Below are 27,923 nucleotides of genomic sequence, written 5' to 3' on the forward strand. Positions count from 1 at the left end.
GGCTAAGCTTCGTCTCTCCTACTTTGGACATATTGTCTGAAGGAAACAGTCGCTGGAGAAGGATGTCATGATGGGTAAGGTGGAGGGTCAGAGAAAAAGAGGAAGACCCCTAACGAGATGGATTGGCCAGGTGGCATCATTGATGGACCCAAGTGTGGCTGAGGTAGTGAGGTTGGCCCAGGATCGGACATTTTTTCGTTCTGCTGTGCATGGGGTCGCTATGAGTCGGTTCCGACTTGATGGCATCTGACAACAACAACAACAACATCTCTCATACTTTGGACATATTATCAAGAGGGACTAGTCCCTGGAGAAGAACATTATGCTTGGTAAAGTGAAGGTTCAGCAAAAAAGAGGGGACCCCCAATGAGATGGATTGGCACAGTGACAATAGCTGTGAGTTCAAGTGTAACAACTATTGTGAGGTTGGCGCAGGACCAGGCAGTGTTTTGTTCTGTTGGACATCAGGTTGCTATGAGTCCAAACTGATTCGATGACACCTAACAACAGCAGCATTTCAGGAGTCCCATATGCATGTAAAGTGGTAAATGAAAAGGTTTACTTCAGAAGAATTGAGGGAGTTGAGTTATGGTGTTGGAGAAGAATACTAAAAGGAGCATGGACTTCCAGAAGAATAAACAAGCCAGGATGATAAGACTTCATCACATACTTCAGACATGTTATCAACAGGGAGCATTCTCTGGAAAAGAGCATCATGCTTGGTAAAGTGGAGAGTCAGAAAAAAAGAGGCAGACCCCCAACAAGATGGACGGGCACAGTGCTTGCAATAGCATTCTCAAGCGTAACAATTGTGAGGATGGCTCAGGACCAGACTGTGTTTTGTTCTGTTGTGCATGGGATTGTTCTGAGTCAGAGCTGACTTGATGGCACCTAACTACAACAATAGGTTATGATTCACATGTTTCAGAAAGGGTTAAAGGGTTAAAGAGCTATACCCTAAAGTGGTTTAGAAATGTTTATCTAGCCTATGAAAATTTGGAGTATTTTGGAAATGTGAGAATGAAATGTATGTTCATTTTTTTTTTGTCTCCATTCAAATGTTTATGGCTGAAATATTAATTTTTTTTCTTCCGTTCTCTTACTACAGGCAACTAATGCTCACACCAATGAGGTGGTGGCAGTTAAGAAAATGTCCTATAGTGGGAAGCAGACACACGAGGTAAGGTAGACAGTTGTATGTGTAAAATGATATAAGCTAGTTCATATGAAATTGACATCAGAATCTGCTTTAAACATTTCTTTATCGCAATAATTTTCCTTCTAATAAAGAGATCCTTGTGTGGCACTGTAGGATAAGCTCTGGACTGTTAACCACAATGTTAGTGGTTCAACCCACCAGCCGTCCCTTGGCTACCCTGTGTTGTTGTGGTTATGTCCTGTGATTCATAGCCACCCTGCACAGGGTTTCCAAGCCTATAAATTTTTACAGGAGCAGAAAGCCATATAGGGTCACTATTAGTCAGAACTGACTCAACAGCACTTAGCAACAAAAGAAAGCATATAGTAACTGTTCCTGCTATTCTGACTCAGTCAACTGTTTTGCAGGATAGGCATGAGTTTGTGTAACGTCTGTACTAAATTTGATGATAAATTTATATTGTGTACTCAAACTAAAGAAATAACACTGTTTAAATATTTAAATAACTTCTTCATTTGTGAACATTTATTTTGTGTCCACTTCAAATAATAAAAAGGATATTGCATATATATGTATGATAATAACATAGTGTTTTCCACCTAAAAAATTAAAACGTTTCCTTTCTGACTTCAACAAAAATAGCAAGATAATCTTTTATGTTGTTGTAAACATTTTTATTTTGAATTGGGTAGGGTTTACAGAGCAAATTAGTTTTCCATTTAATAATCCATGCCCATTTTGTTTCATAGTATTGACTGCAATCTCCCAGTGTAACATCACTTCTTCCTTGTATTTCCCTTTTCCATAGAAATGGCAAGATATTCTTAAGGAGGTCAAATTTTTACGAAAGTTGAAGCATCCCAATACAATAGAATACAAAGGTTGTTACTTGAAAGAACATACTGCATGGGTAAGTAAGAAGACCTATAGTACGGATTTTCTTTTTCTAGTTTAAAAACTCTTTTCCTTTTTTCTATTACCTAGTTGATCTATAAAGTGGTCAGCCCCATTTCAATCCCTTTTGACCTCTGCTATCAGTATTTTACATTTATTAATATTTCAGAATGTGCAACATGGTATATATTAGATGACTTCCAACAGTTCATGGAAAAATTCCATTATATTTTAATTCTATTTTTCCATGAACTTTTGAAGGCTACCTCATATTCCATAAGATTAAATATGATAGATAGCTTTTGCAAAATTTCTTTCTAGAAACTCTTAACAATGAAGTGTGGAAAAGATAAAAATTATTTTATGATTCATTTGTCAGAATAAAAGACAGGGTCTTTTACTGTAGCCTAGATTTTTTTTTTTTTTTTTGGTCATTTCTCATCCACCACTGCAATTCTCTGAAAAGTTTGATTTGTGCTTGATATTACCATCAATAATTTGACCAAACAGAATCCAGTGTGTGATTAAAATGGAAGTCTTTTATTCTACTCCATCTTCTTGTATATTTTTATATGATTGTGTATTTGTTTTTAGGTTGGCATATGCTTTGTATTTTATTAGATTGCACATCCCAAATTGAAATGTAATTTAACCATCATTTATTGTTTACCAGGTACTAGGTCCTTTCCTGTTAATGATCCTTAGTTAGGGGATGGAATTTTTTGTCCTCAGATAGATTATATCAAACCATATACTTAACATTTTCATGACCTGTGGGTCATATAGTGCCAAACTACATTTTATATTTCTGGAATTCAATGTGAAACTGCTATCCCACTTTTAGTGCATACTACCATCTGATGGGTCCTGGTATGGGGCTGTAGGATAGGTACTAGACTAGATAATAACCACATGGTCGGTGCTTCAAACCCACCAGCTGTTCTTGGAAAACCCTATGTAGGGTTGCTATGAGTCAGAACTGACTCTGTAACACTTAGCAACAATAACAGCCATCTAATGAAGGCCTATGTAACTATATGAATCTGAAGAAACATTTGTGACCCACTAATCGGGCTGCGAACCTTAAGGTCAGTGGTTCAAAACTACCAGCCGCTCCACGAGAGAAAAATGAGGCTTTCTACTCCCGTAAGGATTTACACCCTCGGAAACCCTGTACAGGGTCGCTATGGGTCGGAACCGACTCGACGGCACTCAACAACAACAAATTGTATAAAATTCAATATTTCCTCAAGAAAAGTTTTTTTTTTTTCATTTCATTCAAAATGCCTCCCATTACTGAAAATGCATGGTCTCAATGAAAAATTTAAAGCAGGAAACAGTCTTAAAAGGGTTAAACAAACTTTCTGTTCAAGCAGTTTTTAAGATATTTAGAGCTCTTTTCTAAACAAAGAAATTCATCAAAGGAGCATGTCATTATCTGGAAAACAGATCTCTGGCAGCCTCAGCTATCTTAAGAGTCAACAAAGGGATATTGGGCAGGTAGAATGAATGTCACATTATAAAATCCAAATGTTAGCTTGTGTTCAAGTCTTCAAAAAATCCTCCATGCTCTCATTTGAAGCCTATTCACTCTTTGATTACACAGAGTGCTAATAAGCCTGTTTAACTGGTTCTTGTCTACACCTGATATGATAGACTGTTTAGAAGGAGCTCAGAGGAACTGAGCTGCTGAAGAAATGCATGCCAGTAATCACACGAATAACTTGACCATAAGGAAGCAGTCCTGGTGTGGCGCTGTGGGCTAATGCATCAGACTGCAAAGTCATTTAAACTGCAAGGTCAGTGGTTCAAGTTCACCAGCTGCTTCTTGGAAACCCTTACAGGGTCGCTATGGATTGGAATCAACTCGACAGCACTAAACAACACCAACAAGGAAGCAGTCAGGGAAGCTGGAAAGCAGCCCTAGTCAGTTAAAGACTGCTAAAGCAGAGCTGTTTAGTGTCAGGAGCAACCAACCAACTGTACATGAAGTGCCCTTGTGAATTAGCTCAGGAAATCACTTCTAGACAGAAAACAGGTGACCAAGCATACTAGTGTTCTGTGTAATCTAAGAGTAAATAGCCTTCAAATGAGAGTTTGTGGAATTTTCTGAAGACTTGAAAAATGAGATTTAGCACCAGTATTTTGACTTTCTGTTATGGAATAACTGGGGAAATAATACTCTTATAAACATTTATGAGTGTCTCAAATATACATATTTAAATATCAACATAACTATAAATATACTCCATCAATTCAAATTTTTAAAGTTTTATATTCATATTCAGCATACTCAATGTAAGAAAGTTATATATATATATTCCATTAATCATTGTAAGAAATAAGAAAAGTACATGATACCATGTAGAAATATTTCCATAAAAATTAGTTGAAGAGTAAAACGGTACAAAAAGAGTAACATTCATTACTTATGTATGTCTTCACACTTAGAAAATGAAAGGAATCAATATATTGATATTGATTATATCTAGGGAATTTATGTTTTCCAATGTACATGCCCTAATGTGGCTATGTAGGATAAGTACTGGACTGCTAATCCCAGGGTCAGAGGTTCAAACTCACCAGTCACTCCTCGGAAACCTTATACAGGGTTGCTATGATGGCACTTAACAACATCAGTGAGCATGTAATGAGACCACCTGGTAGTGCTTGGCTCCTCATTCATAAGGTCAGCATTCCAAATCTACCAGCTACTCCAAGGGAGAAAGATGTGGCAGCAGTTCTTCTCTGCCATCTAGGAAATGGACTTTACAGCAGTGTGTTTGTGTTTTTAATAAGTGTCTATTGTTTTTAGAAAAACAAAACAATTTATGAAAGTATATCAGTGATTTTGTGTGTGTATGTGTGCATCTAGATTGGTCACTGAGCCCTCATAGTTCTAACCTTGACTGTAAATCAGGAGTCTGGGACACCTAACACGTGGGGGATGAGAGTAAACAAAGTTTTCTATTTTTTTCATTTTTTCTTTTAAAAAGCCTCTCAAGACTGCAAAGCCAATAAATTTTAGTAGTGTTTTAAAAATGTTATTCTGAAAATATTTTGAGACACTATTTTAAATATCTCACATGTCTGAGTGATTCAGGATAATGTAATGATTCACATAGCAGGCTACATGCTTATTTTAAAGAAGGTAAGCACTACACTATAAAAGATTGGAGGTAGAGCCCAGCAGCTGCCTGGTAGGAGAAAGGTGAGACTTTCTTCTCCTGCAGAGATTTACAGCCTTGGAAACTCTATACAGGGTTGATACGAGTTGGAACCAACTTGCCAGCACAGCAACTTAGCAACAGCAACTTTTAATTGAGTTGTAAACAATATATGATTGTTCTTAAAACATGAAAATAAGTAATATACTACTTTCTGGGTTTATTTTATTTATCTGATATTTCCTGATATAGATTGCACATGTGTATTTGTTTTCTGTTTTTCAAGCAGAATTTTTTATATATAGTGCAACCTAGCTATTATAATTTATTTTTTAAAAAAAGATATAGTGGATATTAGTAAATAAAAACATAGACTATCTCAGCTTGACCACAAGCAGTGATAATTTCCCTAATTCCTTTTTACTCTTATACCAATTCCAAGTAGGAGATTAAAAAACAAACACACACAAAAAAGCTGACGGAAACTGTAAAAATCAGTTAGTGTCAGGTTACCAAAATTTAATCCAGGTTAAAGTAGATCCGAATATTTATTTGACTAGCATGCTTAATTCCTTGTTTTTTTGTTTTTGTTTTAAGGGGGAGGAGCTTTTTGGGTGGTTTTTCATTAATTTTGATTATTCTGGTTATTATTTTAATCTATTACAGTTGGTGATGGAATATTGCTTAGGCTCAGCTTCAGATTTATTAGAAGGTAAGAATAAGAGCACTCTTCCAGCCTTTCTGTTGTACCTTGACAGATACTATATCTTCTTATACAAAAGTGTGGGGTCCTGGTGTGGTGTTGTAGGATAAGCACTTGAATACTAACCACAAAGTTGGTGGTTGAAACCCACCAGCTCCTCCTTGGAAACCCTGTACAGGGTCAGGAACTGACTTTCCAGTTAATGACAGTATTACTGAAGTGCAGTTGGGGCAAAGTAAATAGATGATGACTTAAGCACTGTGTGTATAGTTATACAAACTTGATTCTCTGCCATGTCACTGAAAACATGGAAGGCGTGATTAGCAACCTCCTGCTGTCTTAGTTCAGGCAGGTACTGCAGAAATATTTGGCTGTTGTAATGTATGTATGGCCAAGAACATAAAATTCATATGGTAGATGTTATCAAATTATAGTGATATTGAACCCTTTCAAATATCTCAACTGACCCAGATCTATTGTACAAATGCTGTTATAACCAGAAACTCTTAAAAATTTGGATTTAAAAAAAACTTTCTTGTATCATCCTTGATCTCTGAATAGAAATTGCTTATTAGCTGCTTTCACAAATAATGAAAACCTGTATTTAGAAGGGATAATTATAGATGACTCTTTGGCAGAGGAAAATAATGTAACCTTAAACACTCCAGGCATTTAAAATGTCAGAAGGGACTGGTAAATTTGGGCCTGGCCTGTGTGAATCAGTGTGGCTTTGACTTGCACAGCTGAAAAGTAAATTATCAGTGCATCAGTCAAAGAATATCAAGCTTTATAATTTTGTTTTGCTTTAAGGGATTTGTTTGTGTTTGTTTTTGTTTTCCCTTTTTAATTGCACTTGGCTTTCCTGTTTTCTGATTTGTGTTTTGTTATTCTGGAGAAATTATATATTTAATGTATTGAGGTGAATATGTTCCCCAGTTATCATTTGAGAACATATATAATTTAGTTTGGTATAATTGTGTAAGATAATGAAAAGGAATGAAACTGAACATCTACTCCTGCCTTGTTTTCCTTTTTCAGTTCATAAGAAACCGCTGCAGGAAGTGGAGATCGCTGCCATTACTCACGGTGCCTTGCAGGGGCTAGCCTACCTACATTCTCATGCATTGATTCATAGGTAAGATTAGAGCCACTTATGTTTTTATTGTAGTTACAGCACAGAGTGTTCAGGGAACCTTGAAAATTAGAGCATGATCTGATTTTTAGGGTATCTATGGATTTGTGGGAAACAGATTGCTGCTGCTGGGTATAAGGAGTCTAGTTGCCAAAATTGAGCTCCCATCCCTTTGTTTCTCCTGGGTGTCCACAAAGACTTATAGCATCATCTCTGTTCTGTAGGTAACTATTTTCCAGACTGGGTGTTGCATATTTCTTGACTCTTAAGTCCAGGACTTCCCTCTGCTTTGTGTTTTCTTTGCCACCACTCTTACCGCCCACTACTAGCTTCTCCAGAGGAAGGCTGTTTTAAGCTATCTTTCCTTCTCTCAGTAGAGAACTCCTAGTACATTTGCTTTGATAAATTGTAGACAAAGTAGCGGACTGTGAGGTAGGTGTAAAGGGTCTGATATGGCTCACAAACAAAGCACTTGGCATTGACTAAGAAGAAGTGAAACTATTGGGTCTTAGGTTCCCCTTTTGGTCCTGTTTTAATCCCACTAGAGTAAGAATCATCACTTACTGATACTGCAAAAGCAGAACTTCCACAAATTCGGCAGACCAAATGTTCTGCCATGAATATGACTTACTTATTACAGTAAAAAGTAAGCCTAGCCATATCTAACAAATATTGATGAAATACATTTAACCATAATATCTATAGATTTTGCCTTTTAAAAAGTCTCTTAGATTACAAGCTTTCAAGAGGGAGCCTAGATCCAGAGGGTGCAGAGGAAGGTAGAATCTCCACTGAGTAGTATCCAATCTGTTTGGCAGGGCTGATAAAAGGAGATGGGGATAGGACTCCTGTGGTACAATTGTGAATAATTGCTATCAGGACTGACTGTGAGGGTTGGAAATGTAAAGGTAGACATTTTGTAGCAAAAGGAGGGGAGTGATTGACTTTGCAGTCCTGGAGTGGGGGTCCTTGGGACCATCAAGGGAGAAGAGCAGAGTGTGGGACCCTACCCAGAGAAACAGTGATGCCACAGATCGAGGCAGAGACGGTGATGTGGAGAGATGGAGCGGCTGGGGACTCTAGACCCAGAGAGGGAGAGGGGCTGTGTACTGATGACTAGGGGATGGGGGGTGGGGCAGGCTTATAGGGTATACCCTTTGGTTGGTTGATGATGCATGGAGGGGATTGTAACAATGGCAATGAAACTATCTACAATAGGGTGAATGTAAAGCTAGTGTTCTCCCATGTAAACTATCACATAATTCACAATAAAACATTAAAAAAAAAAAGTCTCATAGATACTGAGATGCCTTTACTGAATACTAACTTGTTGATGATGATCTTACCTGCTTTTACTCAAAGTCACAGTTCAGTTCTTTTTGTGTATGTGCATTTATCGCTTTAATGTGCACATTAGCTTTATATGAAGGTGAGTAAAAAATTGTCCATACTCTGGTTATTTTAAAACACCCATCCATGTCCACAACTGATGATGACATTGAGCATGAATGTGGAATGATTCTGTAGAATAGACTAGTTACAGTGAATTAAGTGGCAGATCATCTGCAAATTAGCAATGGCTCTGCCTATGAAATAATCTACATAGACTTGGGTTTCAAAAACTTTGTGCAAGATGAGTACTGAAGCAACTCATGGAAGAGCATAAACAGAAGCAATTGGAAATCACTAAACAGAATTTGGACCTGTACTGTAAGGAAGGTAAAAGTTTCTTTAAAAAATTTGTTGCTGGTGATGAGAAGTGGATTCATCACTACGATCTTCAGAGTAAATGGCAGAGTATGAATTGGAAACATCCTCAATCACCAACCAAGAAAAAGTTCAAAAGTCAGCCATTACCTGAAAAATGGACACACACAGTTTTCTGGGATTTTCAAGGGAAGGAGCTCTGGTAGCGTAGTGGTTACGACTTGGGCTGTGAACCTCAAGGTCAGCAGTTCGAAACTACCAGCTGCTCCGCGGGAGAAAGATGAGGCTTTCTACTCCCGTAAAGATTTACACCCTCGGAAACCCTGTACAGGGTCGCTATGAGTCGGTTCCGACTCCACGGCACATAACAACAACAACAACAAGTATTGGAAAACTCAGGAAAAAGGGTCAACTCTAAAATGAGGGGGCAATAAAGGCATGAAGTTACTGGCTTACAAGTTTTCAAGAAGGAGTTTAATTTTAAAGTGTGTGGAGGAAAGTAGATACGCCACTGAATCGTTTTCATCTTTTCTAGATGGGTCTGGTGAAAAGAGATGGGGATAAGACTCTTATGATTCAATAGTGAGTAATTGTTGTCATGACTAATTGTGACTGTCACAACTGTAGAGGTAGAAGTTTTGTAATAAAAATGGGGGAGTAGTTAATCTTACAGTCCAGAAGCAGAGGACCCTAGGACCATCAAGGGAAACAAGTACAAGAGGAATGAGGGACCTCATCCAGAGAAGCAGCAACACCAGAGATGGAGACAGAGATGAGGACATGGAGAGAGGGAGCAGTTGAGGCCTCTGGTTTCATGGGAAGAAAGGTACTGGGTGCTGGCGACCAGGAGACAGGCTTGCAGAATGTGCCCTTTGGTTGTTTAAATGATTATATGTTCCTGAGGGTTTTTGTGTACAACCCCCCTCCCCGAAAATAAAATTTAAAAAAAACACCTAAAAGCAGAGGGAATAGAAGCAAATATTGTTGAATGATGATGCATGGAGGGAATTGTAATCATTGCAATGAAACAATGGTGTAAAGCTGATGTTCTCCCATATAAATTACCACTCAGTTCACAATAAAAACTTTAAAAAACATTCAAGAATCAACAGTGCTCATTACAGTGAGATGCTCACTGAAGAGCTGAAGTCTAAGCTTGGGATTGAACACAGAGGACTGCTTTCCATGGGCATTTGATCTTGCATGTCCACATGCCTCTGCCCACACTGTTGACACACTGCTAAAACTTCGTTTTGAGGTGTTAAAGCATCCTCCCTATAGTTGTGATCTTGCTCCAAGATTGGTTGGTCCCCTGAAAGTAGCCCTACGAAGACGAAGATTTCAAGACAACTTTCAAGACACTGTTGCAATCATGGCTCAAAGCTCAGCCAAAAATATTTTTTATTAAGGGAATATGAAAGCTTGTTGACAGATAAACAAAGTGTATTGGAAAGTAGAGATTATGTAGAAAAGGGATGTATCTTTTCTAAAATACATATAAATTCTGCAGCCAGAATGCAGATAATTTTTGACTCACCCTCATATTTTAGTCTGTATTATGTTTTATCTTCTTTTAATATATAAAAGAAGTTAAAAGGGGAACACAGCCTTTAAAGAATTCTCTTTATTTAAAAATAAATATTGTGTCTTCGTTTTTATTATTTGAGTTAAAAGCATGTCAGTTTTCTAATTGAAGGTAGTTAAAATACTGTGCTGTTGTAAAGAGAAATAACACCTTTTTAGTTCTCTCTGCCAATGTCTAATATCATTATGAGGAAAGAAACAACTTTTAAGGGAAGATGTTTACAAGTTATTTTGGAAATGTTTGAACTTTGTCATTTTCACCTTCTAAGTTTTTCCTCATTCTCTGTAGTTTATCTTTCCACTGCACATTGACGTACAGCTTTTTGTTCCTAGTACTCATTACACTCATGCCTTTTTAAAAATTCATTCTAAATTATCATACGAAAGAATGAATTTTTACAATCCCATTTTGAAAAACTTTTGCTGCATAGAACATCCAATAGTTTTCATAGTAACCACTTGCAATTTTGTAGTAATACAATAGAAATGTGATTTCTTAACCCCTAATCTTTGTTTGTTTTGATCTTTCAGGGTCTTCTTTTTACTGTACAGTGTTATTTTTAAAATAACACCTTCTATATAACATGTAACCTCAAATGCCTTAGAGTTGCAGTTACAATTAAAGGCAGAGAGAAAGGGTCACAGGCAAGAAAGAAAAGGTATGTGTGTAGTTGAGGTTTATTGGTAGGGAGTCAATACAGAGTCACTGAAGCTATATTTAGACTAAAAAATACCACAAAAATTGGAAGGAATAAAAAAACAGTTCCAAATATTTTCCCAACACAAGGAATACTGTTGGTGACTATTTTGGCACTTAAGAATATGCTTTCTGTACTAGCAACTGACTAGGTTTCCTTGTCTGCCATGTCTGCCTTTTTCCTCATTGCATTCCCCCCTCTGAAGACAGTGCTACTTTTAAGTAATTACTGTGACCTACCTGTGAGTATGCCCAGGAATCTGGGCCTCCAGACAACATGCCGTAATTACAAAACCCCTTCTGGCTATCTGAGCAAGGTTTTTTAATAAACTTTTTGTCTTATTAATTGCATGCTCTGACCTATTCCATAATCAAAATTGAAAAGTAATTTCTAACCCTGTTATTTTTCCTATAGGGACATTAAAGCAGGAAATATTCTTCTAACAGAGCCAGGACAGGTGAAACTAGCTGATTTTGGATCTGCCTCAATGGCTTCTCCTGCCAACTCCTTTGTGGGCACTCCTTATTGGTATGTAAAATTAGAAAACTTGCCGTAGTTTTAAAATAGGCGTATATGAACAAGCTTGACATATTGGTCTGTTTGCCTTTGGTTTTGGACATAGTCTTACCATGTGCCTCAAAATAAAATTTCATTAGAGATAGATAACTAGCAAAAGAGACACTCCTACTTAATATAAATTTTACTATGACTTTATATTGTTCAAATAAGATTAGTGTCACTGTGTGTAAACAGAGCAGAATTATCAACTAACTGACCAAACTCAACTTTAGATTTCGTTTGAGGTTTTTCTGAACTTTTCTCTTGAGACAAAGTCTCTAGGGAAGGACAACGTACCTTCTTTGCCTCTCTCTAAGTAACCATCAAGCTAAATATCATCTTGGAAAGAAATCCACATTCTTGTCTGTGTTGTGTTTTCCAGTGCCATACCTGCATTTTCATTCTAACTTAGGTTCAACCTATTCTTTTCAGGTTCCTTTCTTTCCTTTCAGAGGTACATTGGATTTTCAATATAAGGGGCTTCAAAAAGTTTATGGGAAAATGGAATGAACAGATAGTGACTATTTCTGTGAACTTTTTGAAACCCTTCGTGTAACTTGGAAAATGCCATATATATCCCTGGAAATTTACTTACAACTTAAAAGAACAGCAACTATTTAAGTTTTTCTCCATCATCAAATAGCATTATTAAACAACTCTTCCACACACTATTGTTATTGTTAAGTGCCGTCTAACAGTTTCAGACCCAAAGCAACCTTGTTTAGGATTTCTAAGGAGTAGCTTGTGGTTTGAACCACAACCTTAAGGTTAGAAGTATAGCGCTTATCCTACAGTGCCTCACCAAGACTCAACTAACACACATTAATAGAGAACAGTTCTCTTCAGAGTATATTAAATAGCTGTGGTCCCCAAATGAAAATCCATTACGGTCAAGCAAATAAAGTAATATGCATTGTTGTTGTTAAGTGCCATCAAGTCGGTTCCGATCCATGGCAACCCTATATAGGGGCTCTGAGGAGTAACATAGCCTGTTTTTGTTTTTGTCTTTGGTTGTAATATCTTTAAAATACCTGATTATATTGTTTTATATAAATCCATAAAGCATTTTTCATGGTGTATAATTAATTTTCAAGTATTTCATATATATCCGTATAGGTAGCTGATAGAATGATCTATAATTTACATATAAAAACTGAAATACAGGGAGGTTAAGTAAGTTGCAAGCTCAAAATGGTAGTAAGTGGTAGAACCAAGATCTATGGGAAATAATGTATTATTATTGCATGTGAAGTGCCATGTATATTGCATAAATTTTGAAGAAGTTTTTTCACCAGATGAATTATACAAGGAAACAGTATCTCTATCATATAAAAATTTTAGAATACCCTAAAGAACAACTGTTTGATTGTATCATGTTGTTAGATGAATTTTGCTTTTAATTTGCACCTTGAGTTTTATACATTATCTTTGTTAGGATGGCACCAGAGGTTATCTTAGCTATGGATGAAGGACAATATGATGGGAAAGTTGATGTTTGGTCACTTGGGATTACCTGTATTGAATTAGGTGAGTAAAACGTTATCTGTTTTTATTGTGCTTTTGAGGTGAATGTTATTTTATTCATGCAACTAATATTTCATGAGTTACTGCTGTGTTGCTGTTTGTTGTGCTGTCGAGTCAGTTCTGATTCATAGCGACCCTGTACAGGGATTCCAAGTCTGTAAGTCTTTACGGGAGCAAAAAGCCTCATCTTTCTCTCACGGAACAGCTGTGTAGGTACCAGGAAATATGAGTTTATTATATTTTTTCTTGTAATATTATATAACATTAAAAGATTGGTTTCTATCTGCTGCATTTTCATGTTACTTATTTAAATAAAGGAGTTTGGACAGATATGGCTGTTAGCAAATGTGAGAACACAAGATTAAAAAGTGCTACTATGTGAAAAATGTCCCTTCTCCATCCCATGAATAATAACATATGTTCTATGTTTACTGGTGCCTTGGCAGGTTACATGTTGGGCTGCTAACAACAAGGTTAGTAGTTTCAGTCCACCAGCTGTTCTGTGGGAGAAAGAGCAGCGTTTCTGTTCCCATAAAAATTTATATTCTCGGCAACTCTACATACAATCGTTATGAATTGGGATTGACTAGATGGCTGTTGGCTTGGCTATTCTTTTTTTAAATCTTCACTGTTACATTCATTGCCTTATTTTATGCTCCAGTGTTTATTAGGGAAAATTGAAAAAGTGAAGAGTAGGCTTGTCAAAGATCTGACTCTATAGAGAGCCACTTAAGAAAAAAACTTCATATTAAAAGATACCCTGAGCCATGAAAATGTTCCCCAAATATTATTGAAATTATCTCATATTGTCTAAAAGACCATAGAATTTGTTTTGTCTATTGTATGTGTTTTAGCTTAAACATATCTTAAAATTACTGCCATCCAGTGTTGTGATGGTAAATGTAGTGAATGACTCTCTGGGAAGCATAGAGCAAGCCCTGAAATGTAACATTTGCCAATTTATGTAAATGTGACTCGTAGAACGTACAATTGAGGAAAGTGTAGTCCTGGTGTGACACTATAGGATAAGCACTGGACTACCAACCATAATACCAGTGGTTCAAGCCCACCAGCTACTCCTTGAAAACCCTATACAGGGTTGCTGTGAGTCAGAACCAACTCAGTGGCACCTAACAAAAATGGCATGCACTTCCAGAGCTGGTATTAGCTGTCTGCATCATAGCACTGCCTTTTTCTAGACATTTGTACATATTTAAACTCAAAATATTTCATCTTAAAAAAAAAAAATCACTTCTTTAAAAAGTGTGTTCTTTTTAAAAAATTTAGATTGTAATTGTTACTTAATTTTTTTATCGACTCCAAATTTATCCTGTGTGAATTACTGAATTCCAGTTTCCATTTCAGACTATAGTTTTCTCTTTCCCTAAAGTATTTAGCCTGTAAAAAAGAGTGTGAAAACTTCATATTACATTTTAAATGGTTTTATTCACCCCTTCCAACAAAGAAATATCTGGTAAAGATGTACAATTTTTATATACATTTTTTACATAACTGAGATTAATATAAAAAATGAACAGAAATCCAAGTGGAAATTTAAAGTATTATTTGTTTCAATAAGTAATGATTCACGTGATTTAGAATTAATTATCCAGTTTCTATCCATTCTCAGCCATCACACACACAGGGAACCTCTTAATTAGTTTCTTCTGCATTCTTCCAGATTTCTTTATGACTATACAAACAAATATGAATACACACTTCTTTTATCAGGTATATTTCCAAGTTAACATAGCCACGTGATTTTTTTTAATGTTTTATTGTGAATTATGTGATAGGAGAAAGATGAGGCTGTCTGCTCATAGGGTCTCTATGAGCTTTAATTAACTTAGTGAAAGTGGACTTAGAGTTTGGGATTAATGGATATTCAAGTGGTAGTTGTTGTTGTTGTTGTTGTTAAGTGCCGCCGAGTCAGTTCCGACCCATAGCGACTCTGAACAGGATTTCCAAGGCTGTAAATCTTTACGGGAGCAGAGAGCCTCATCTTTCTCCCGCGGAACAGCTGGTAGTTTCGAACTGCTGACCCTGAAGTTCACAGCCCGATTCATAACCACTACGCTACCAGAGCTCCTTAAGTGGTAGTTATTGGGTTTTTTATATTCTTATACCATGCTATTCACTCTTTCATTGAAAGGGAAATTAATGTAATGCGTTCATTTACACTGATTTTTTTGGAGGCTCTGCAGAAATATTTGTATACTTTAAAAAGGGCTTAAAATGAACTTTTAGCACTATTATGTGTAGCTTGACAAGTTAATATTGGCCAAATTCATTGAGTCAATACTAGCCAAGATAACTTTGAAGAGATAGAATTTGAACAAAAGATCACTTCACTAAAATTCATGCCAAATAATTAAATCAGTTTTGAATTGATGCAAGGAGAGACTAATAGCCAATAAAATAGAATTTAAAAACCTAAAGGTGACTCATATATAAGTAGAATTTGTATGACACAAAAAAGAAATCTAAATGAATGAATGAAAGACGGCCTGTTTAATAAGTGATACTGACGCAATGTTAGTTACATGATAGAAACTACAATTAGTTTCCTAGCTAATGCCATGCACAAAAATAAATTCCAGCTTGATTAAATGCCCAAAAAGTGAAACTTTAAGAAGCTTCTCTGTGCCTCAGTTTTCTCCTTTATAAAATACCTGGTACATAATAAAAACTATAGTCTATAAGTATTATTATTGTTGTTATTGCTATTATTCTAAGAGCTTATCTCTGTGATATCAGACTGTTGTTGTTCTTGTATACTCGAATCTATTCTGACTCATAACAATCCTATAGACTTTCCAAAGTTGTAATTTATACAAAATTTATACAAAAGCAAACTGCCAAATTTTGTCCCTTGCAGTGGCTGGTGGGTTCAGACCATTGACCTTTTGGTAAGCAGCCATGCACTTAATCACTGTGCCACCAGCACTCCCTTGATGGCAGGATAAGGAGGAATTTTTCTATTTTTTTTAAAAGTATAAAGAAAAATGGTAACGTTTACTACTATAAATATAAAGCTATATTAAACACAAAAATTAAAAAACAAATCCCATACTAGAAAATATATATAACATCAGAGTATTGCTGTTGTTAGGGACTGTCAAATTGATTCTGACTCATGGTGATCCTCTGCACAACAGATAGAACGCAGCCCAGTCCTGAGTCATCCTCACAATTGTTGTTAAGCGTGAGCCCATTGCTGCTGCCACTGTGCCAATCCATCTTGTTGGGGATTTTACTCTTTTTTACTGACCCTCCACTTTACCAAACATAATGGCCTTCTGAATAACTTGTTCTAAGTATGAGAGATGAAGTGTCACCATCCTAGCTTCTAAGAAACATGCTGGCTGCACGACTTCCAACATAGATTTGTTTGTTCTTCTGGCATTCCATGGTACTTCTAATATTCTTCACCAACACTATAACTTAAATGCATCAATTCTATGGTTGTCTTTATTCATTGCCCAACTTTCACATGTATATGAGCTACTGAAAATACCATGGCTTGGATTAGGTGCTCCTTAATCCTCAAACTGACATTTATGCTCTTGAACAGTTTAAAGAAGTCTTATGCACCAGATTTGCGCAATGCAATACATTGTTTGATTTCTTGACTGTTGCTTCCATGAGGCTTGATAGTGGATCCAAGCAAAATGAAGTCTTTTGCAACTTCAGTCTTTTCTCCATTTGTCTTGATGTTATTTGTTGGTCCTTCTGTCAGGATTTTTGTTTTTTTATACTGAAGTGAACCCCATACTGAAGGCTGTGGTCTTTGATCCACATTAGTAAGTATTTTAAATCCTATTGACTTTCAGCAAGCAAGGTTTTATCATCTGCATATAGCAGGTTGTTAATGAGTCTTCCTCCAATTCTTAAGCCACATTTTTCTTCATAGAATCCATTTTGTCAGATTATTTGCTCAGCATACAGACTGAATAACTATGTTGAGAGAATATAAAACTGATGTACGTCTTTTCTAAATTTAAACCATTCACTATCCCCTTGTTCTGAGTATTGTTGTTGTTGTTGTTAAGTGCCATAGAATCAGTTCCAACCCATAGCAACCCTGTATAGGGTTTCTGAGGAGCAGCTGGTGAGCTTGAACCACATTGTTAAAATACATCTATTGAAGAAAAAAACTAAATGGGCAAGAACTATCAAAAGATATTTGACCTTGTTATTAATCAGGGAATGCAAGTTAAAAACATTTTACAGTAATCAGGTTGGACACACGTTTAAAGTCTGAAGAGAATAAGTTTCAGGAAAGTTTCTAAGGAAATAGAAAGCTGTATACACTGTTGGTAGAAATGTAAATTGGAATATCCCCTTGGGAATGCAAATTGTTGAAGCACAGTAAAGTTGCTGAGTAGCATTCTCAGTGACCCAACATTTTACTTATTAATATATACTGTAGAGAAATCCTTATGCCTGTACACTGGAAAGCATATTCAAGGGTGTAGTCTTGTTTCTGGGCCTTCCATAAAAGAAACTACTTTCATTCAAAGGAGAATGGACAAATAAAGTATGGCAGAAAGGAAAAACACCAAAAAGATATTTAATTGGGCTTTGCTGACCATTCAAAAACTTAAGACTTTATGGATCAAAGCCAACTATGGATAACATTGCAATGAATGGGAATTCCAGAACATTCAAAGTGCTCAGAGGAACCTGTACAGAGACCAAGAGGTAGTCATTAGAACAGAACAAGGGGATACCGAATGATTTAAAATCAGAAAAGGTGTCTTGACGGGGTTCTGTCCTTTCACCATATTTACCCAATATGTATGCTGGGCAAATAATCCAAGAAATTGTATTATACGAAGATTATGACATCAGGGATGGAGAAAGACTCTCATTAACAACCTGAGATATGCAGATGACACACCTTGCTTTCTGGAAGCGAAGAAGACTTTGAATACTTACTGATGAAGATCGAAGAGCACAATCTTCAGTCTGAAAGTTAACTGGACCAATAAATAACATGATAAATGGATATGCATGTGAAGTAAGTATAAGAAAGACTGTAGAAGAATATAATAAGTATATAAGGAAGATTGTAGAAAAATCGGTTCATTTGAATTATTACATTGGCAAAATATATTGAATGTACCATGGACTGTCAGAAGAACAAACAAGTCTTTCTTCAAAGAAGTACAGCCAGAATACTCCTTAGAAAGCAGGGATGCTAAGACTTTGTCTCTTGTACTTTGGACACTCCACTTAACCAAGCATGAGGTCCCTGGAGAACGACCTCATGCTCAGTGGAAGACCCTCAAGAAGATGGATTGGTACAGTGGCAGCAACAATGGGTTCAAACCTAAGAACAATCATGAGGATGACACAGGATTAGACAATATTTCGTTCTCTTGTACTTCTTCCAAGACAGATTAGTTTATTCTTCTGACATTCCATGGTGCTTTCATTATCCTTCACTAACTCCATAACTCAAATGCATTGGTTCTTCTGTGGTCTTCCTTATTCGCTGTCCACCTTTCACATGCATATGAGGTAGTTGAAAATACTGTGGCTTGGGCCAGGCGCACCTTAGTCCTCAGAGTGACATCTTTACATTTTACCACTTTAAAGAGTTCTTCTGCAGCTGATTTGCCTGATGCAATCAGTTATTTGATATTTTGTAAGCTGTTTCCATAATACTTGATTGTGCAACAAAGCAAAAAGAAGTCTTTGACAACTGGTAGCCTAGCTTACAGCATCACAGGTGCTCACAAGCCATCACAGTATGCCAAACTGACAGTTATTAGCTAATTATATTCATATGGTGGTGATGGTATGCCATGGAGTTGATTCCGATTCATAGCAACCCTGCAAAGGGTTTCAAAGGCTGTAAATCTTTACAGGAGCAGAATGCCTCATCTTTTTCTGGTGGAATAGCTAGTAGTTTTGAACTGCTGACTTTGAGGTTAGCAGCCTAACTTGTAACCACTACACTACCATATACTATTATAACCATTGTATCTGTAATAATATATAGTTATTATGGTTTATTTCTATTTTTCAAAATTTATGTTCTAGGAAGTAAAAACTGCATTGCATGCTTAATTACAATGAGACAATAGCAAAAATTGTTCAGTTGAACTTACTATCAATTAGGTTCAACTATTCAAGTGCCTACCCATTAATTTAACAATTTTTTCTGACCAAAATCTTTATGAAATGTAACATGGGCTATACTCTTTATAACTGTCCTTAAAAGAGCAAATAACAAATGTTCCTTCATGATGATTCAGAATATTCATCTCATGAGTTTTTGTACTGTGTAGATATAGTAACTACTTAAGTTTCAGTTAGTGGTTGAAATTGGTCCAAATAGGTCAAGATCTTGGGACATAGCTTAGTACTTGATATCTTGAGACAGTCCTTAGCTATCTTGATGCAGTATTTCTTACTCTCTGATTTTATGTTTCTTAAGAAAATTAATTGAAATATGTATAACAATAACCTAGTCTTAATTACCTTTTATATAATGATTTACTGAATCAAAGAGCAAAGCAACCTTCTTCCAAATTGCCATCCTCTAAGGACCTCTGGTGGAGTCTTGGTGTGACACTACAGGTTAATGCGCCAGACGGCAAAGCCATTTGAACTGCAAGGCTGGTGGTTCAAACTCACCAGCCACTCCTCGGAAACCCTATTCAGGGTCACTGTGGGTTGGAACCAACTCGATGGCACTTAACAACAACAACAAGGAGCTCTGGTAGCTCAGTGGTTATAAATCAGGCTGCTAACCTCAAGATCGGCAGTTCTAAACTACCAGCTGTTCCATGGGAGAAAGATGAGGCTTTCTGCTCCCATAAAGATTTATAGCCTTGGAAACCCTGTGCAGGGACACTATGAGTCGGAACTGACTCCACGGTACTTAACAACAACAATAGCAGTTATTCCTTCAAATTGCCTGGTGACTCTGGTAAAGAGCTTGGCACTAATCAATTTTGGCAGTTCAAACCCACCAGCCTCCCCACAGGAGTCAGATATGGTAGTCTGCTTCTATAAAGATCAATAGCCTTGGAAACCCTGTGAAGCAGTTCTACTCTGTAGGTTACTACTAGGCTGTAGGGTTCCTATGAGTTGAAATCAACTCCAAGATACAACAACAGCATTGATGTATGCTTCAGAGCACAGACTTTGCCATCCAATAAAGAGGAATTCAAATTCCAGCTCTGCCATTTATTGTTGTTGTTGTTATTAAGTGCCTTCTAGTTGATTCTGACTCATAGTGACCCTGTACAAGGTTTCCGAGGAAGGGTTAGTGAGTTTGAACCACTGACCTTGCAGTTTGCAGTCCAGTGCTTATCCTGTAGTGCCAAACCATATGTCTCTGTCTGTTATTACTTTTGTTAAGAGGTATGGATGTAAAAGGGGTGTTTTTTTTAAAAAACTCCTCCAGATATAACCCTAAAAAAAGTATTATTTTAAATTTTCTATAATGTTTTAAGTTTAATGAAATTACATGTACATTTACTAGCAGCTATTTTAACTCCTGTAAAATTGTATATTCAGATTTCTTACCTTATGGTGCTACCACTCGCCTGTCAATTTGTCATTCTTTAGTGACTTGCGTGTTGCTGTGATTCTGGAACTTATACCACTGGTATTTTAAATACCAGCTGGGTCACCCATGGAGGACAGGTTTTAGCTGAACTTCCAGACTAAGACAGACTCTAGGGATAAGGAGAGACGGACTACTTCTGAGCATTTAGTCACTAAAAACCTCATGAATAGCAGTGGAACTCTGTCGGCACTGGAATATTGGATGTTGAAAAATGATGAAGAACACCAGAATACTGTCAGATGTAGTGCCGGAAAATGAGCACCTCAGGTTAGAAAGCACTCAAAATACAATTGGAGAAGAGCTGCCTCCTCAAAGTAGAGTTGACCATGATGACATGAATGGAGTAAAGCCTTCAGGACCTTCATTTGCTGATGGGGCACAACTCAAAACGAGGAGAAACATCTGTAAACATCCATTGATAATAGGAACATAGAATGTATGAAGTATGAATGCTAGAAAATGGGAAAATGTCAAAAATTAAATGGAACACATAAGCATCACTATCTTAGGCATTAGTGAGCTGAAGTGTACTGGTATTGGCCATTTTGAATCTGACAACCACATAGTGTACCATGCCAGGAATGACAGATTGACGAGTAATGTCGTCACATTCATCATCAAAAACAACATATCAAGATGTATCTTAAAGTAAAACACTGTCTGTGATAGGAAAATATCCATACACCTATAAGGAAGACCAGTTACTCAAATTTATATGTCAACCACTAAAACCAGTGAGGATGAAATTGAAGAATTTTACCAACTTCTTCAAAGAGCTCTGGTAGCATAGTGTTTACATGTCAGGCTGCTAACCTCAAGGTCAGCAGGTGGAAACTACCAGGTGTTCTGTGGGGGAAAGATGAGATTTTCTGCTCCCATAAAGATTTACAGCCTCAGAAACCCTGTGCAGGGCTGCTATGAGTCAGAACTGACTTCATGGCACACAACCAACAACAACAACTTCTTTGCTCTGAAATTTATTAAATATGCAATCAAGATATATTGATAATTACTGGTGATTGGAATGTAAAGGTTAGAAACAAAGAGGAAGGATCAGTAGCTGGTGAGAGAAACAATGCTGGAGATCACATAATAATCACATAATAGAATTTGTAAGACCAATGACTTATTCATTGCAAATACCGTTTTAAAACTACATAAAAGACGAACTATATACATGGCCCTCACCAGATGGATTATACAGAAATTAAATTGACTTCCAACTGTAGAAAGAAAAAAGCCCCATGTCATCAGCCAAACTAAGACCAGGGCAGACTGTGGGACAGACCATCAGTTGCTCATATACAAGTTCAAGATGAAGATGAAGAAAATGAAGACAAGTCAACAAGAGCCCAAACATGACCTTGACCATATCCCATCTGAATTTAGAGATCATCTGAAGAATGGGTTTTATGCATTAGACACTAAAGACCGAAGTCCAGAAGAGTTGTGGGATGACATCAAGAATATTATACAGGAAGAAAGCAAATGGTCTTTAAGAAGACAAAAAAGAAGGAAAAGGACAAAATGGATGTCAAAATAGACTCTGATACTTGCTCTATAGTGTTAGAGATGTTAAAGTAAATGGAAGAAATGAGGAGGTAAAAGAGATGAACAGAAAAATTGGAAGGTCAGCTCAAGAAGACAAAGTCAAATATTGTAATGAAATGTGCAAAGACTTGGAGTTAGAAACAGCTGAAGGAAAAATGCAAGCCTCAACTTGCAATATTGAAGGATACTATGGGCAATAGGAGTCCTAGTATGGTGCTGTGGGTTAATATGTCGGGCTACAAAGTCAGTTTGAATTACAAGGTCAGATGTTCAAGCTCACCATTCGCTTCTCACTATGGGTCCAAAACCACTCGACAGCACTGAATAACAACAGTGGCCAATAAGGAATTCTGATGTGGTGCTGTAGGATAAGCACTCTACTGCAAAGTTGGTTTGAACGACAAGTCAGCAGTGCAAACTCGCCAGCTGCTCCTTGGAAACACGATACAGGGTAACTGTGTGATAGAATTGACTCAACATCACTTAAAAACAATAATAACATTGGGAATTATATTGAATGATTCAGAAAGCATCAAAAGAAGATGGAAGGAATACCTAGCCACTGTGCCAAAAAGAAATGGTTGATATTCAACCATTTCAACATATGATATAGAGCAAATGATACTGAAGGAAGAATTCCAAGATGCACTGAAGGCATTAGAAAAGAACAAGGTTCCTGAAATTGGTAGAATTCAAATTGAAATCTTTCAACAAACTGAGACAACAATGGAGACACTCACTCATTTATGCCAAGGAGTTTGGAAGATAGCTAGCTCTCTGGACAACTGAATGGCAGAGATCCATATATGTGCCCATTACAAAGAGAGGTGATCCAACGGAATGCAGAAATCACCCAGAAAATATCATTACTATAACATGAAAATAAAATTTTACTAAAGATAATTCCAAAACAGCTACAGCAGTACATTGGCAGCCTGGATTCAGATGGGGACATGAGACAAGGAATATCATGGCTGACCTAAGATGGATCTTGGCTGAAAGTAAAGAATACCAGAAAGATGTTGACTTGTGCTTTACTGATTATGCAAAGGCTTTCGATGGAGTGGATCATGAAAAGCTATGGACAACATTGCGGAGCATGAGTATTCTGCAACATTTACTTGTGTTCATGAGGAACCTATACATAGACCAAGAGGCTTATTGCTTGAACAAAACAAGGGAACACCAAATGGTTTAAAATGAGGAAAGGTGTGTTCCAGGGTGATTCTTTCACCATACTTATTCAATCTGTATGCTGAGCAAGTAATCCAAGAAGCTGCCTTATATGAAGAAAAACGTGGCACTAGGATTAGAGGAAGACACATTAACAACCTGCAATATACAGATGGTGCAACCTTCCTTGTTGAAAGTGAAGAGGATTTAAAATATTTACAGATGAAGATCAAAGACCACAGCCTTCAGTATTGGTTGCACCTCAATGTAAAGAAAACAAAAATCCTCACCACTGGACCAATAAACAACATCCATATAAATTAAGAAAAGACTCAAGTTGTCAAGTACTTCATTTTGATTGGATCAACCATCAATACTCAGCAGCAGTCAAAAAATCTCATGATGCATTGTATTAGGCAAATCAGCTGCACAAGACCTCCTTAAAGTATTCAAGAAAAAAGATACTAATTTGAGGACTAAAGTGTGCCTTAACCAAACCCTGGTATTGTGAATAGCTTCATATGAGTGTGAAAGTTAGACACTGAATAAGGAAGACCATAGTAGAATTGATACATTTGAATTACAGTGTTGGAGGGAGGATTTTGACAGTACTATGCACTGTCAGGAGTCCTGGTGTGGCGCTGTGGGCTAATGCGTCAGACTGCAAAGTCATTTGAACTGCAAGGCCCATGGTTCAAGCTCACCAGCTGCTCCTTGGAAACCCTATACAGGGTCGCTATGGGTCAGAACTGACTCGACAGCACTTAGCAACAACAAGTGCACTGCCAGAAGAACAAACAAATTTGTGTTGGAACAAGTACAGCTGCATGCTCCTTAGAAGACAGGATGGCAAGACTTTGTCTCTCATACTTCAGACATATGATCAGGAGGGTCAAGGCAAAAAATGAAGACTCCTCATCTAGATGAACTGAATGCATCCCACATGACAATACATTATTCAGGCACAGTGGCAACAGCAGTGGGCTTAAGCTTATAAACGATTGTGAGATTGGTGTTTTTTTTTCTGTTGTGCATAGGGTTGCTCTGAGTTAGTACCAATTTGATGTAACCTAATGACAACAAACCTTATGATGATTTTCTAGATTAATTGGAAATGTATATTTAAAGTGATTATTTTATCTAGTACATAGCTACATATTCAATAAATGTTTACTATTATCAGCCAATTCTGATAAGGACTGTTTCATCTACATGTTTTTAAAGGCATGAACAAAAGGGATATATGAGACCATGGGGAAACAGTGCCTGCTTCTAGCAGTATTCAGAATCTATGTTGCCACCCACGGACTTTCCTCCATATTTTATACATCCACTTGAAAACAGGGATATTTTGCAGTTAGCAACATCCTATAATTATAACTGACAACGTTTTTTGTTTTTTTTTTTAGATATGCAAAAATAGTGGTTCATATTGCAGTCAATGGTGTTTTAGATTCTGGTAAATAGTAGTAGATGCTCAGTAAATATTTAGAAAATAAAATAATTATCTATGACACTTAGCTTCTTAGCAATTATACAAAATTTTTATATTAGTAATATAGTAAATGAAAAGAAGATGCAAAGAGCAAACCCCCTTCCAAGACTGAGACTCAATGGGAATACATGCTCTGATTGGTGACCACATTCATCACTGATCAGGGGAAGTGAGAGAAAAAGAAAATGAAGCTGCGAGCTAAGCCCAACCACATTCAATACACTCCTGTGAACTCAGGTGGAGACCTGGTTGGTCAGCAGTGTGGTAAGACCTGGGGACTCTTGGGCCCAGAGTCAGTGACATAGCCACAGAGGACTAGAGTGGAGAGTGGAGCATCCAGCTGATAAGAAGACAGGGCACATGCATAAGAACACCCATACTTGTAGATAATACCCACTTGACCTTGCTTCAATGACTGGATGACCAGAGCTCAACTAGAAGAAGAAAGAAGAGGAAAAAAAGAGTAATCTGATTAACTTGACCTACACTTATGGATGCAGTAGCTCAAAAGAGGGAACAAATCCTTACAGCAAGAATCATTCCCACCCCCTCCCTACATAGAGTAGACAGGGATGAGCAACTTGGACATTGGCTACTACCCAAAATGGGGGGAGGAGGGCTACAAAGGCAAGAAGTGACTAGCTTACAAGCTTTCAAGAGGGAACCTAGATGCAGAGGGTGTGGAAGAAGGTAAAATCATTGAGTAGTATCCAATCTGTCTGGGCAGGGCTGATGAAAGGAAATGCGGATAGGTCTCTTGTGATACAATAGTGAATAATTGTTATCAGGACTGATTGTGAGGGTTGGAAATACAAAGGTAGACATTTTGTAGCAAAAGGAGGGGGGTGATTGACTTTGCAGTCTAGGAGTGAAAGTCCCTGGGTCCATCAATGGAGAAGAGCGGAGAGTGGGACCCTACCCAGAGAAGAAGAGACACCAGAGATGGGGGCAAAGAAGAGCACATGGAAAGATGGAGCAGCTGGGGATTTTAGACCCAGAGAGGGTGAGGGGCTGTGTGCTAATGACCGGGGGACAGGCTTGCAGGGTGTACCCTTTGGTTGGTTGATGATGCATGGAAAGGATTGTAACCATGGCAGTGAAACGATATATGATAGGATGAATGTAAAGCTAATGTTCTCCCATGTAAACTATCACATAATTCACAATAAGATGTTTTAAAAAAAATGGAGGAAAAAAAAAAAGAAGATGGAAAGAATACACAGAGTCACCATACCAAAAAGAAATGGTTGATGTAAAACCATTTCAAGAGGTAGCATATGATCAAGAGCCAATGATCCTGAAGGAAGAAGTCCAAGGTGCATTGAAGGCATTGGTAAGGAACAAGTCACCAGAACTTGATGAGATGCAAATTGAAATCTTTCAACAAACTGATAGGGCACTGGAGGCACTCACTCATCTATACCAAGAAATTTAGAAGACAACTACCTAGCCAACTGATTGGAAGAGATACATATTTGTGCCCATTCCAAGGAGAGGTGACCCAACAGAATGCAGAAATCACCGGACAGTATCATTGATATCCCATACAAGTAAAGTTTCCCTGAAGATAATACAAAAATGGCTGCAAACATGCATTGACAGAGAGCTTCCAGAGATTCAAGCTGGATTCATAAGGGGACGTGGAATGAGGGATGTCATTGCTGACATCAGATAGATCTTGGCTGAAAGCAGAGAATACCAGAAAGATGTTTACCTGTGCTTTATTGACTACACAGAGGCTTTCAATCGTGTGGATCATGACAAACTATGAACAATATTGTGAAGTATGAGTATTCCAGAATACTTAAATTGTGCTAATGAGGAACCTGTGTATAGAACAAGAGAACACAGAACAGAACTTAAAATTAGGAAACGTGTGTCCCAGAGTTATATTCTTTCACCATAATTATTCAATCCAAGAAGGTAGGTTATATAAAGAAAAATGTGGCGTCAGGATTGGAGGGAGGACTCATTAACAAACTACGATATGCAGGTGATGCAACCTTGCTTGCTGAACGTGAAGAGAACTTGAAATACTTATTGATGAAGAGCAAAGACCACAGCCTTTGGTATGGGTTGCACTTCAATATAAAGAAAACAAAAATCCTCACCAGTGGACCAATAAACAACATCCATATAAGTGGAGAAAAGACTGAAATTTTCACGGACTTCATTTTGCTGAAATCATCCATCAACACTCATGGAAGTAGAAGTCAAGAAATCAAATGATGCATTGTATTAAGCAAATCTTCTGCACAAGACGTTTTTAAAGTATTGAAGAGCAAAGATGTCAGTGTGAGGAAGCCATTGTGCTTTTAGTAACTGCATAGGTATTCAAAAGTTGGACATTGAATAAGGAAGAGCATAGAAGAATTGATGCATTTGAGTTATGGTATTGGAGAAGAATATTGAAAGTCCCATGGACTGCCAAAAGAACAAACAAATCTGTGTTGGAAGGACAACCAGAGTGATCCTGGCCAGATTTCATCTCTCATACTTCAGACATATATTATCAGGAGGGACTAGTCCCTGGAGAAGGGTATCCTGTTTGGTAAAGTGGAGGGTTGGAGAAAAAGAGGAAGAATCCCAAATAAGATGGATTGGCACAATGGAAGCAGCAATGGGCTCAGTCATAGCAACAGGTAGCCCCAGGACTGGGCAGTGTTTCGTTCTGTTGTGCATAGGCTCGCTATGAGTTGGTACTGACTCAATGGCACCTAACAACAGCAACAATATTGTAAATCATATGAGTACCTCCTGATAGCTTTAGCATAGATTTCTATCTGCTAAATTACCTTTGTTAAGGTAAATGTACATTGAAAAAAGATTTTTTTTTATATGAAAGAAGAAAGTTAAACTGCTTCAGATATAACCCTAGGAAAAGTATTGCTCTAAATTTTCTGTAATGCTTGAGGTTTAATGAAATTCCATGTACAAATAATATGCTTGAAATTGTACTTTTATTGCTAAAATTACATTAAAAGTTGTGG

At 37.2% G+C, this 27,923-nt stretch overlaps 1 protein-coding gene across 2 annotated transcripts in view; it reads left to right on the plus strand.

Moving 5' to 3' along the window:
* Window positions 1-27,923, plus strand: part of TAOK3 (TAO kinase 3) — a 138,169-nt gene that overhangs the window by 35,898 nt on the left and 74,348 nt on the right. For both annotated transcript variants that reach the window (XM_006865458.1, XM_006865459.1), the window contains 6 exons: window positions 1,109-1,180; window positions 1,968-2,069; window positions 5,887-5,932; window positions 6,962-7,058; window positions 11,459-11,572; window positions 13,038-13,129. In XM_006865458.1, coding sequence (XP_006865520.1) covers window positions 1,109-1,180; window positions 1,968-2,069; window positions 5,887-5,932; window positions 6,962-7,058; window positions 11,459-11,572; window positions 13,038-13,129 — 523 coding nt within the window. The remainder of the gene's footprint in view (window positions 1-1,108; window positions 1,181-1,967; window positions 2,070-5,886; window positions 5,933-6,961; window positions 7,059-11,458; window positions 11,573-13,037; window positions 13,130-27,923) is intronic.

This window comes from Chrysochloris asiatica, unplaced genomic scaffold (assembly GCF_000296735.1).
Source record: "Chrysochloris asiatica unplaced genomic scaffold, ChrAsi1.0 scaffold00078, whole genome shotgun sequence".
In the NCBI taxonomy this organism is placed as follows: domain Eukaryota; kingdom Metazoa; phylum Chordata; class Mammalia; order Afrosoricida; family Chrysochloridae; genus Chrysochloris; species Chrysochloris asiatica.